At 39.0% G+C, this 14,046-nt stretch overlaps 1 protein-coding gene across 1 annotated transcript in view; it reads left to right on the forward strand.

Moving 5' to 3' along the window:
- LOC135198081 (uncharacterized) overlaps window positions 1-13,559 on the forward strand; it is a 36,471-nt gene extending 22,912 nt beyond the window's left edge. Inside the window, exon 5 of the mRNA XM_064225509.1 lies at window positions 1-13,559. This exon is cut by the window's left edge and continues 1,427 nt beyond it. Within this exon, the coding sequence (XP_064081579.1) occupies window positions 1-12,909 (12,909 nt within the window). The 3' untranslated portion in view covers window positions 12,910-13,559.
- Window positions 13,560-14,046: the final 487 nt, after the last annotated feature.

The following is a 14,046-nucleotide window of genomic DNA, read 5'->3' on the forward strand; positions in this document are numbered from 1 at the left end:
ATGAAGGCTATGACGACATCTGTTAAGAAACTAGAGATAACGCTCAAGAAGAAACAGGAGGAGACTTCTTCTCGAGCCTCTCTGTTGGAGAAGTTGGAAATCACTTTGAGTATTAGGTTCTCTCTTTCTGAGATTTATGATTATCTCACTGAGATCAAAAGTAAGTCGGGGACCTCTGGAGATGTAGTTGGTGAGGCGGTTATTACGCTGATTAGCGGCAATGTCTCCAGTTTTGATACCTCCAAGCTCTCTCTAAGTGACGTTACAAATTATGAGAGCTTTGTCACTTCCCTTAAAACGATTTCAAACCAAACGAGCTCCAGCAATGGCCCGATTACTTCCATTGATACTTTACTAACCAGTGTTCAGTCAGCTCAAAGTAAAATAGAGACTGCGACAGAAGAGCTATCAATGAAAGAAGAGAAGTTGATTCTGACACAGCAGACGGAAGAAACAAAACTTCTTATAACTTCCATATCGACTGAAATTGCTTCATTAAAGAAAAAAGCTTCTAGTAGTTCGGGTAGTGCCACTACCGACATTGAACAAGTAATTGAGATCCTAAGTGAGTACATGACAAAGGTGTCATCAAAAGCTTACATAGTGTTGGAAGACGACCTGGTCACTCTCACTAAATCTTTCGCCGACTTTCAAAAGAGCGCAGCTGCCATCACCACATACAAGGAAATTAAAGGCCTCGAAGATCTCGAGATGAAAGCCAGCAAGGCAGAGGTATCCATGACTTTAAAAGCAACGAGTCTTCAGAAGAAATTAGCAACAAAACAGAAGATTGAGACCATGGAATCACTCCTTTTCTTCTTGTATGACCTTGAAGATCTGCTTTCTAGCGTACCAGCTGCATCCTCTGGGGATTCCTCAGCAACTACCAACATTATCATTGAAGACATTCAGGACAAGCTGAGCCTGTGGAAAAATGATGTTGAGCTCATCACATTGTCAGATATTGAAGAAATATATGGCTATTATACAAGCATTACAGCTCTGTCTACGTCTACGAGTAAAATAAAAGGAATCACCGAACTGAAGGCAACAATCGCTACCGTGGAAACAAGTGTATCTTCAGTGATAACGCAGTATGAGGGAAAAGACAGCCAAATCGAACTGCAGACGAATGTTGGAGATGCTCTGTATCTAACGTCCTACTATCTGGAAGGGCTGCAGAACTTACAAGACTACAGTGAATCAGCGGCAGGAGACAGTAAAACATACGACGAAATTGAAAATGTAAGAATCATTGTAACTGAGTTAAAAAAGAAAATATCAAATATCACAATAACAAATATTGAAAGTTTACATTCAGCCCTCGATGTATTCGAGGAATTTTTAAATAAGGTTGAAAATGGTTCTATCACCCTCCAACCAATAGAGGGTCTTGAGGCCACAATAACAGAAATTCAGTCTGTGAAGAAAGCATTCCTAACCAAATCTAGCCAAGAGGATAAGAGTAAAACAGATGTGCTTAGCAAAGCACTTCGGTTCTTCGAGGATCTGAGCTACTATCTCAATGAATTGGTCGTTAATTCCACTGGAGTGAGTAGTTCAGACATTAGTTCCTCTAATTATAACACCATAGATGATATTTATTTCTTCCTCCAGCTTTTGCAAGGAAGAACGGATTCTTTTAACGAAGAGGACTATGAATTCTTGAAATTTTACGTATCCGAAATACAGAGTATTCTATATTCTGTTGACTCATATACAAGCGTTTCTGGTTATCAATTCAGCATACAAGAAACTCTATCAGCTCTTGAGCAAGTGACTGGAGAAGTTTCTAGCAGCAGAGAAACCCAAATTCAGTTCAAGCAGACAAATGACTTGTATAACTTTGCGAAAGATCTTGAATACGTCATGGGAGAAATTGTGTTGTATTTGGAAAGTATTTCAGAAGCATCCGGCGGTTCTCTGGCAAGTGGTGTAGATGTGTCCTCCATCAAGTCTACCCTGCAAGCTCTCTCAGCGAATGTTTTTTCCATCACGGATGTGTCAGAGCTTACTTCAATAATAGAAACACTGGTGGTAGTAGACGCACAGGGAAAAAGTCTAGATGGTATAGAAGAACTTCTAGAAATAGCTAAAACTGCCTTGACCTCTGTTAGTGAGTACACATCTGAAATTGAAAGATCATATTATCTCCAGATCAGCACCCAAACGTTAACTTTGGTCTACTACACCGTTGAGTATATAACTGAGGAGTTCAGTACCATTTTCGCGAACTTGGATGCAAGCAGTTTTATTGGGGAAAGAAACGAAGATTTAGATACCATAATTACCTATTTTCAACAAGTAGCGTCCGATCCCGACTCAGTGACGGAAGAATTTGTGTTCAAGCTCTCAGATGAATTTGACACAGTTATGAGCATATTGAGTGATCTTCAAACCGGAGACGGTTATGGTAACCTCCTCGACGTTATCATGGCGGCTGAAACAGCAAGAGACATTGTCTTTTCTCGCATACAGGAACAAAAGGAGCAATCATCTGCTGGGGAGGTCAGTAGAAAGTCAGAAGAAAATCTCCTTAAGTGGGAGAAAATATTCTTTGCCCTACAACTAAAAATAAACCTAATGACAAATGTCACAATCACTCAAATGGGCGAAGAGAATGCTGCAGTAACTGAACTTTTAGGTTTGTTGAAGGATTTCACCTCATCAGAAATAACTGTTGATTTAGCAAGTATACTGGCATTAATAGAAGGACTTCAGGTAACACCAGGAGTGGAAATACCTGGCTTATTCAGTCTATATGAATTGGTAGATGAAGCAGTCACTCTCGTTAGGGATAATCATTTATTCCTCATTTCCACTATAGAATCGAGGAACAAGATTGATGTGCTTACTCAGTCATATAACATTCTCCAGCACATTGAATTGACACTGAAACAAATCAGGCTGTCCTTCTCGGGTACGGCAGGTGAAGGTAAGCCAAGAACCCCACATACTGTTAAATATCTAATAGAAATTTTGCAAAGTACAGACATAGAAGAGTTTTCTTTCTATCTGATCAACGAACTCAGGCTTTTGTTTGTGGAGTTGGACAGCATCTTCTATTATGAAAATGTTGATTTAACTTACATTTCCCAAGCCCTTGAGATTACTATGGCTCAAAGCCAGTCTCTTCTCATAATTTTAGAAGAGGAGCGAGACGCCTCTTCAGAAAAATATCAAGCTAGCTTGGTAAGCAAGACGATAAACCTTCTATCAACTCAACAGAGTACATTGCTTGATATAATCATTGCAGCTGGTGGCAGCATCAGTAGTTCTGAAGACATAAAAGTGGAAGACGGGCAACAATTTGGGAACGAGAATGTGACAAAGTTGGTGTACATTTTATGGGAAATATATCAATCCGGTTCTTTCAGTGAAGAACAAAATGAAAAACTTAAGGCACAAGTGGAGATTATAGAAAACATGGACAGTGCTTTATTCGTTGACAAAGCCCTGGAAGGTCTTCAAAAAGCTAATGCCCTTCTGACAGCAATTCTGAAAATCGCTGAAATGGAAAAGAGTACCGCAAAGAAAAATGCCCAACGAGCTGCAAAAGGAACCAGAGTAAAGAAAGCGACAGCCATTTTGCGGAAAATAAGCCAGGTCTGTACGGAACTGCTGGTTTCTATAGGACTAGTGGAGAAGGAAGATGAAGAAAGTGAAGTATCGGCTCTTGTATTAGAGATTACGTTATACATTAAGACTATTGACTTTGATTCAGTCTCAGACGATGAAATCTCGGAGTTAGAAGAGAAGTTGTCCCAATTAATGTCCGTTTCAATAAGCAAAGGGAGTAGGGTAATTGGTCTGAGAGAGCTCAAGTCACTGGCCTCATCAAAGCAAGAGGAAATAAAACGAAACAGCGCTGTTCTATTGAGTTTAACTGAAGTCACCAAATCAAAGAGGACAATAAAGAAGACTCAGTCTTCATTTACCATACTTCTCAAGTTGTTGGAGAAAATCACAATTGTTGGTCCTGGAAGCAGTGAAAGTGCTATCTTTTCTGAGTTACGTGAATTGCTTTTATTAGATGTCACGTCCTTGAACGAACAAACCCTGATTAAGATTGAAAGATTTATTAAGAAAATCACAAAAGTGAAAACGGCTATCTCCATTAAATCGGAATCATTAGTCGAATTTAGGATCACAATCGGTGCTACGAATCAGCACTTGTCAAGACAGGTGAGCAAATTAGAACTGAAGGCAAGTGAACTACTTCAAATTGAAAGGTATCAAGAAACGAAAGTTATTCTTCTGAAAGTGCTTTCAGAGACCAAAGAAATCTTAGACAATACTGAAAATACTGAAGAAGAATCTGGGGACAGCAAAGACAGTCAAGTTGTTCAAGAGTACATAAGACTGCTGATTCGTTTCAAGATTAGCCTCACATACATTTCGGAGGAGGAGTTTTTCTACTTTAAGGAAAACCTGGAAAGACTGTATATCGAATTATTTAGGGGGGTGAGTGTCAAAGTGCTCCTTCAATTAATAGAAGTCAGTAATGATGTCGTCAGTTCAATTTCCACCGAGTTAGAAATATATGAAAGGGAAACCAGGCGAGAGGAAGCCATAGCCTTCGGCCGTACAGCCAGAACGACTGTGATAGAAGCCAACAAAATATTCAAGGTTATCGCAGACTTTGTAGGTGCTTCCGCATCTGGGGAGACAACAGTAATAGAAATTAATAAGTCTTTGACTATTTTACGCTTAATCAAAACAGGGGAAGCAACTGTGACCCATGTCAAAGAATTGAGTGATTATGTAAGTTATTTAAGAGAGATCTATGTGTCTTTCTCATTTGGTGTCAAAATAACAGGTCTGCAGGAAGCGATAGTATCTAGCGGGTCACTGATTACATCGCTGAAAGAATCTGTGATAGAAAATGCTTTTGATGTGGAATACTCGAATAGAATTAGCAAGCAAAAGCAAGTCCAATCATTGCTTATTAAACTAAACAGCCTCCTGAAAGTCTTGGTGGAAAGAGAAGCCAATGGAACCCAAGGTAGCGGTTTCGATCATCCAGTCATAGGCGATCTTCTTTCTAACATTGAAGGTATCGAAACTAAGTGGAGCTTTTCTTTCATAATCGATTTCTCAGAGAATATAGAACTTCTGGAGCAAGTAACGTCTAATGTCTCACAAAACTCGAAAATAATTGGACTGCGCGATTTGCAGAGGTCTGGAAAATCTGCTGAAATATCAGTTCAGTTGAGTATTTCTCAGTATTACAGGATAGACAGTTCGGCCAAAGAAATTACCATTCTAGAGAGTGCTGGAATCGAACTCACGAAGTCGGAAAATATTTTGAGAAAGATTCTTAGCATTACTGGAGACGCAAGTGGGCCACCCAAAAATATTGTCGAATTTGGAGAAATAAAAGAGTTCTTCCTGAAAGTTACAGTGTATAAATTCGAGCACATTATCATACTCAGAGAATATGTTACCTTCCTAGAATTGTTGGTGCAGAGTATTAAAAGTACCGAAAGAATTGCTGAAATCGACATCATCGTGTCTTTTGTCTTGGAACGAAAGTCCTCCGTGGAGAGAGAACTTAGCTTAAAATTGCAAGAGAAAAAGAGAGAGAAAAGTGTGATCTATGCCACAGCAGCTAAGCAAGAAGTTCAAAAGGCTTATAATAAGATAACAAGTGTCAAGAGGGAATATATTCTGGAAGAGATTATTGAGGTACCAGAAGTGACCAGATTTAATTTCTTTTTGCAGTCATTTGAAATCACTTCACTGTCTGCCATTTCTATTTACACTTTGACCCAAGAAATTGAAAAGGTTTCACTTGCAATAGCTGATGCCGGTGCAGTCACGATTGCTTATTTCACTCAAGTCTCTGAACAGCTAACATTCTTAATACACGAAGCAGAGAGACAAATTCAGGCTCATGAAAATTTGATGGCTGAAGAGAGGATCAGTGAAAACTTTGAGCAGGCGCGTGAAGCAATTACTGCTACTTACTCTCAAATAGGATCATTACAGAAGAACATCACAAAAGAAGAAATATCAAGCTATGAAGAGAATGCAGTCATTTCTTCCTTATATAACTTCCTCCTATCGTTTAGCTTCGATTTTAGGCTTATATCAGAAGAGTTCAGCCAAACATTGTTATCATTTGATATTTCAGGAATCAGTGCACCACAGGATAAAGGTACAAGCATTCTGTATTTAGGGGAAGTACAGAATTTAATCGAGCATTACACTGAAGCAGATAAACAAATTAAAGAAGGTTTGAAAATTACAGGAAAAGTTTTTGAGGCTAAAGGATTACAAAGTTCTGTTTCTCTCTTAGCTAAGAACATAGAATCATTTATCCTTGATCAAAATTCTGATGATCCAAATGGACCTGGAAATTCTGGCAACCAAGGTGACTCTACTGGTGCAGGATTTTCTGGCGATTCTAATGGCCCTGGAGCCTCTGGCGATCCTTCAGACCAACAAGAACTTGAAGCTGCCAGAAAGATCCAGATAGAGTTATTCATTGAGACTGTACATATAGTTCAGAAGTTTGCATTAGGAAAAATCACTTTTGATGAAAAACAAACGTCTGAAATTAGCATAAAGATTGAAGACGTTCTGAAATTAGATGTGAGGTCTTTGTTCTCGAGTTTTAGCCTTCAGTACCTACAAAAAACAGTAAGGAAATTATATTCAGCCTTGGCAGTAATAAGTTCTTCAGTACAAGTATTAGAATCTTCTTCACACGTGCAGAATTCACTCCTATCCCTAGATGATACTGTCACCATTCTAAGATCAGTTCAGGAAACCATAAACAGAATCATAAAGAGAAAGAAGGGATCCACTGATACTGCAACCATCATTTCTAGTATCACAGAAATTGTCAGAGGCTTTACAAGCATTCATTTTATCACCAGTAAGGATGTGGCTGACCTACGGGCGTATTCTTATCAGCTAAGTGCAGCAAGTCACTCGAGTGAAGCATTTGAATATGACGGTGAGGATTTCTCATTTCTGATTAGCTCCACCATAGAGGTTGTTGAACTGGCATCATACTCTCAATCAACATTGGTAGCAGGATCCAAATTGTCCGTAGAGGATTCTGTATCTAGTACAGCTTCTGCTACCAGTTTTCCTACGTTTTCTTCAGCTAGGTCTAAAGCAGAATATTCTGAAGAAGAAAAGGTTGTGATAGAAGATATAACCATGGTAACCCAACAATATTATGTTCTTCAAGAATTTGGAAGCTTACTCTCCATAACATATGATCTCCTTACTACACTTCGGGACAATAATGGTGTTGAGGTGACAGAAAATTCTGAGACAGAAAATTCCGAAACACCAGGGTCACCCCCTTCGGTTAACCCAGAAGAACACACATCTCAGAACACAAGTCATACATCTGAAGGAGATATTACTCACAGTTCTGATGAATCTAATAACAGTACTCTTGAGTCAAGTGAAAATTCAGGGGAATCCAGCAGCGATTCTGAAGATGCCACTGATAGTTCAGAAAGTAGTACTGGAGACTCCACTGATGATTCAGAAAATAGTACTGAAGATGCCACTGATGATACAGAAAATAGTACCGAAGACAGTAGTGGACAAACAGATGGTGGATATGACGATCTTCCAGCTCAACCCTTTGACGAAGAAGAAGATGAGGATGAAGAGGACGAACATGTCAAAGTTTTAAGACAGGTTAGTCTAATCCTCCAAACAGCTACCGCAGATACTGATGGTTTACAACTGTCAGCACTAACCTCATTTGCTTTGTATGTTAAGAAGATTAGAGCAATAGTCAACACTACCATACAAATCGATATTAGCCTGATAGAAGAGACAATAATGGTTGTGAATCATTCACGCCACATATTTAGTAAGAAGAGTGCATCATTGCATGAATACGTTTGGGTCAGCCAGTCCTTCTTGAATGTCAAGGAAACATCATCTGTTCTTGATGAGGTGGCTTATAAGTTTAAAGAAAGCATAATTTCATCTGAAAATGAGACAGTATCAGGAAGTTCTGTCAATGAAACTGTTCTCAGCCAGATTAATACCATTACTATTCAACTCATTCAATTCAGTTTGGATAGCTCTACTATAACAACAGAGGCAATACAATTCTTCAAGAGAAGCATTTTTAATGTATTTGAGGCATTCGAGATATATGGAAAGTTCTTTGTGAAAGAGTTCCATATCTGGAAGCATTTTCTACTAGAATCAAAAGTCACGACTTCCCAGTTGCTTGAAAAGTCAGTAAGCAAAGGAGCTGTGCTGAGATCACAAACAGAAGGTGACAAGTACGTCACAGTGAAGGCCTCAGAAGCCATTCAGAATTTCACAGAAAAGATCACCGAGCTTTCTTTAGTTCTGGATGGGTCAAATAAAACTCATTCAGTTTCCGGAAAGAGGGTAAAAGTAATTATTGAGGAATCTTTCCACATCACAAGTCAGTGGGTTAAAGGAATAATAGAAAAGAATCACATTACTAAATTTGAGAAGTTCACCTTTGAACTCTCTGAACTGATCATCATACTCAAAGGATCCAGCTCACCTGCTGGAATTTTGGAGTTGCAGTTGGCTTTATCCAGGGCTCAGATGGGAATACAAAGAGTGTTGGAAAGAATTGGTGGGGAAGTGCGAGAGAATGAGGAGGATGCTGATATAGATTCAAAGTATGATTATTTCTCTCAGATTGGTTATTTCCTAGATGATTCATCAAGAACTGAAACTGACCTTGGTCTGAAGAATGAAACGCTTGAGAGCAATGCTACAAGTACTGAAGACAGTAATAGTTCAAACGAAAATCAACTGGAAGCTAATACAACTGAAGTACATGAGGTGAACCAAATTATTCACATCCTTGGTAATGTATCATTTTATCCCTTCCAAGTGAACATTTCAGAGTTAGGAGAAAATTTCTTGGCGCTGATTTTAGTTTTACAAGATTCAGAAGGGACAGCAAGGATACAGAATTATGACAAGCTCAGTGTGATAATTAAGGAAATAGTTGATTTCTTGGAAGTAACCAAGAGAACTCAATCATATAACAGGGCTTCACTTGCTGCTACAAAAATACTGCAAGCTATTCCAATCACTAGCGGAGGTATGCAGCCTCCACGACAACTGAAGAGTATTGGGGAGGTCACCACTATTTACAAGGATATATTGCAAGTCACCAAAGGACTGTTTTCTATTTCAAGATCGGCCATAAGAAAGATTTCCAAAACTTCGCTATTGCTTGAGGATTCAATTAGGAGATATGGTGCAGATATCACTTACCTTCAAAGTATTCAAGAGAGTTTAAGTTACATTAGTGTTACAGTGACCAAATATGAACATTATTCTTGGACTCGTTACACATATAGTAGAGCATCCGTGATATTCATCGAAGCTAGGGAAGATATTCAAGAAGCAATTGATGCCTTGAGATATGTGGTGCATCAGCAGAGTTCAGAGTCTGTAGAATACGTTGAAGAAGATTCGGTAAGAGAAGCTTTCGATTTACTAGCTGGTGTGAAATCCAGACTTCATTTAGTACCCAGGGACTTACCTTCTATCATCAGGAACTTCAACTTCACTTCGCTGGATTTCACGGGTGGAAGACATATCCGGTATTTAAGAGAAATTCATAGTTTGTTACTTAAGATTCAAAAGACTCAGGCAGTAATTAGTGTTACTGCCCATTACACAGAAGATGGGTTGAAGGCAATACAAACAAGGGATGCAGTAAGGCAAGTCTTGGAAGTACTGAATGAACTCAATCCTGAAGATAATGTGGACAACGGCAGTACAGATCCTGAACACTCGAATGATAATACCACAAATGCACCATCTTCTCAAGGTGAAAATAATGCTACAGAAGCCAATACAGATGATGATGGCGCTACAGAAACCAATACAGACGATGGCGATGAAGGTGAAGATGACACCGCTGAAGGGAAAATGACCATTGATGATGTGTTCGAGAGAATAAAAACAATAGCAGAGGATATCCTCAAGGCAGGTTTCAGGCTCAGTGATGACAAAATAGAGGAACTCAACTACTATGCGTCAGTCCTCATAAGATTTGCTGAGCAGGCACCGAAGACTGAGAACCTACGAGAAATCGTTGATCTTTTATCATTTGCTCTTCGGTATTTGGAGTTATCTGCTACAGCATTACAGTCTGCATCTCATATCTCAGAATCCTATAGCATAGTGAATGAAGTGTTAGAAATAACACAACTTCTTAAGAAAATCTCTAAAGACCTTGGTCAGGAAACAGTTACATCAGAAGCTGCTAATATCACCTTATCAATAGAGGGATACCTTGAAATATTTGCCAAAGGCTTTGCTTTCATATCACGGGAAGATGTGGATGCTTTGTGGGAAAAGGTGTACGATTTGCAAGCAGAAGCCGGATCAGCTGGTGACGTTGCCAGCAACTTTAGTTCATTGTCTTCTTACATATTTGACATAGAACTGGGCATAACAGAAATACATGGTTTCCTTTCAGCTCATTCTTATCATTATGAGAGAATAACCTCAAGTGAGGTCTATTCATGTGATGCAGAAACAGTCTCCTCAGCCTGGGAGTTGAGCATAGCCTCCGAGGTTTCATATACTATTTATGAATTTAACAAAATTCTGAATGCAATCCCAAGAGCTCTCAGTGCCTTTGTTGGCTCAGGTACTACCACAAATGATACCAAGGAACCGTTAGGGAACACAGAAGGAAACAGTGAAAATGGTGGTGAAGGCAGTAACAGTAGTGAGGAATCAAATAATGGTGCTACTGATCAGTTACAGGAAAATTCTAACCACACAGATAATCCTGGACACAGTGATGGAGAACTTGCCAAACTTCCACCAACATTTACAGATTTCTATACACTTACACAGACACTTCAAAGCAACCAAGAAGAAATTCAGCTGTTGGTAATAAGAAATGCTGCCAGGTATTTATATGACTTGGAAAAGTTGGCCAGAGAAAATCAAACATTCGACGAAGAAGCTATTCATAGCTTTAATAGATACATTCAGCACCTCAGAAAAACACTTGTAGATGCGGACGACATTGCAGGAAACTTTGGCAGAACAAGCACTAGAATTCTCATTTTCCACGATGCGGCTGGTACTGTAGAGAGGATAAGTAAAGCCACGAAAGGCTGGATTGATAAACTGACGTGTGAGGATGTAAACTGTGTTTCTTCAAATAATGAAACGAATACAAATGAAACATTGAGCACCAGTGATAATGGCACTACTACTACTACTCCTGCTATCACTTCTGAAAATACTACAGAGAACTCATCTATGACAGATCACGATAACAACGACTTCCAAGAAGAGTTTGATGATGCCAGCGATATAATTTTGCACTGGACATTCGACAGTTCATCTGTAGATGGCGCATCAGTAGTTCAACTGAAACGTTTTATGAATGCCCTAGAAGAATCTTGTGGGTCTGTGTATGGCCTCCATGTGTGGGAGCAAATTCTCATTAGTACAAATACAACTTTATTAGAAGTTATAGAACAGCTTTACTTGAAGCATACATTCCATAGGGGTTTATTGGAGGGATCCATTGTGACTTACATTAGGGCATCGGATGTGGTTGATGTATATAGCAGAACTCTTCCAGAATTCGAAGTACATGGCAATTCCACAGAACCATTACCTGGAAACTCAACTGATTCCGCTGAGTCTAATTCAGATGATTCAGATTCCTCTGTGTCTAATTCAGGTGATTCAGATTCCTCTGAGTCTAATTCAGGTGATTCAGATTCCTCTGTGTCTAATTCAGGTGATTCAGATTCCTCCGAGTCTAATTCAGGTGATTCAGATTCCACTCCAGGTGAAGGAGACACTGGCAAAGCTTCAAATGAAACCTCTGATAATTCAGTGGGAGCTGCAGGAGATGACAACGAAGAGGATGAAGATCAGCGCCGCGCAGATGAGGTGAGATTAGGTTATCTGACCCACGAGTCTCAGTCTTTACTGCAAAAGTGGGAAAAGCCACTTGAAATTGAAAAGACTAGCATAGACAAACTCTTTGCTTATGCGACGGAAGTGTCTGAGCTGAGCAAGGTTGACAGGAAATTCCTCCAAAACGAAGAAACTGAGAAACTTCAAAAGATTCTCCATGAAACGTACCATGAACTCAAGGACGCCTTGGACACGCTCCATTCGTATCAACAAGGAGTATTGGGGAAAATTGCTCATGCACTGGACTTGAGCTTCTTCCATCAACTTGACCAGCTCTTGGAATATTCCATTATATGGTTGAATCTAACCGAATCTGAGAATTCACATGCAACACATTCTGCAGGGAATAGCACAGATTCTTCCACTAGTCCTCCTCTTCCAACAGAACTTTCTGCAGGTAACACAAGTTCTGCAGAGGAAGACGGTGATGAGCTCCGCATCAAGTGTGAGGAGGATGACTCTTATCTGCACTGCATCATGTCCTACTTGCTAGACGAACTGCGTGAACTGGGGAACGTCAGCAGTCCCTTGGAGAATGCAAATGCCACGGACTCGCCTTCAAGTATTGCACCAATGTCTCCTCCTCCTACATTTAATAATGCCACTGATGGAAATAACAGTACATTCAATGCCACTGATGGAAATAACTGGGAAGAATTCGGGGATAAGCCGGAGAGACTGCAGAACAACTACCTGGACCATTACACCTACGAGAAGTTCACCTATGGCCGTCTGAGACACGTTGTGTACGCATTTGGAGGAGCGATTAGGAAGATAGGATATGCAAGGTTTACCATGATTGAAGACGTTCAGGAGAAGCTTGAAGAAGGCAAGACTTTGGTTGAAGATCACATCGCTCTCCTGCAGTTAAAGAAAGATGACGCACCTCCAGTGGATCCCGAAGAGATCGAAGAGTACTACTCACATTACAATGCTACAAGTGAGATATTTGCTACTAGTGAGGTATAACTGTGTCAGGGACTGAGGGTGAGCTGCCCACCCTCTTGATGACAAGATTTTTGAGCTCATTCCTTTCTTTTGTTACTGAGGACCAGATCACATTGCAGTGTGTGAAATAAATCTAAAATTATTGTAAAAAATGAAAGGAGTAAAGGACAATATAATGTTAATAGATACCACGTTTGTTGTTTCATATCGTTTTAATAGAATTAAATGTTTATTGAGACCATGTTTCATATTGTTAATTCAAAATAAGAAAAAAAATTATAATGTTTTTCTTATTTCTCAGTATGCCTTATTCTAGAATAACTGTTAGATTGGTATCATGGACTGTGTTATATCATAATTTAACTTATAAGCTTGATTGTTGAAATATTACACTAAAATTGTATTCATTTTCAAGAATCTGGCAGTTTCTGAAGATATGCTTATGAAGAACTTGGTTCATTCATAATTGTTCTTATTTGTGTGCTTTTGTAGTTATATGAAATGCATACAAATGTATGCATCTGTGTGATAATATATATATATATATATATATGTGTGTGTGTAAATATATATATATATATGTATATATTACTGGGAAATATACTTAGGTATGTAAGTTCATATAATTACAATCAGTACCTTTGTATTCATATTAAAAGTAAATCTTGCGCAAGTGGCACTTTTTTTTATTTGCCTTGACGAAATTGTTGAAAAATATATAAAACAGTCATAGACCTGAACGGTGTTCTTCATCTGTAGAAGTTAAAATGCCCATATATTGTTCATTACATGCACTAGTTTAGACAACAGATACACAATTAGTTAAATTCACGAAAACTACATAATTATGGCGCTGAAAGAACTATAGATAAATAAGTGCCCTGCACTTAATCTGATTACGTTTATTTGAATAGGAAAGTAATCCGTTAAAAGTAAAGTAACTGGCTTGATGAACATTGCAGTTTTCTAAAGTAACTGCCATCATATATTTTCATCGTCATTGAAATAGAGGGAGAGAGAGAGAATAATTCTCTGGAAGTAAGACACTGGAACGGACAAGATGGACTTTTTCCACATAAAATGGCCAGAGTTCAATCCCATGGAAGGGAGATAGTCTGGGATGGGTTCCTGAAAAAATCCAATGTGGTTCCGTCGAAC

Source organism: Macrobrachium nipponense, chromosome 23 (assembly GCF_015104395.2).
Source record: "Macrobrachium nipponense isolate FS-2020 chromosome 23, ASM1510439v2, whole genome shotgun sequence".
In the NCBI taxonomy this organism is placed as follows: domain Eukaryota; kingdom Metazoa; phylum Arthropoda; class Malacostraca; order Decapoda; family Palaemonidae; genus Macrobrachium; species Macrobrachium nipponense.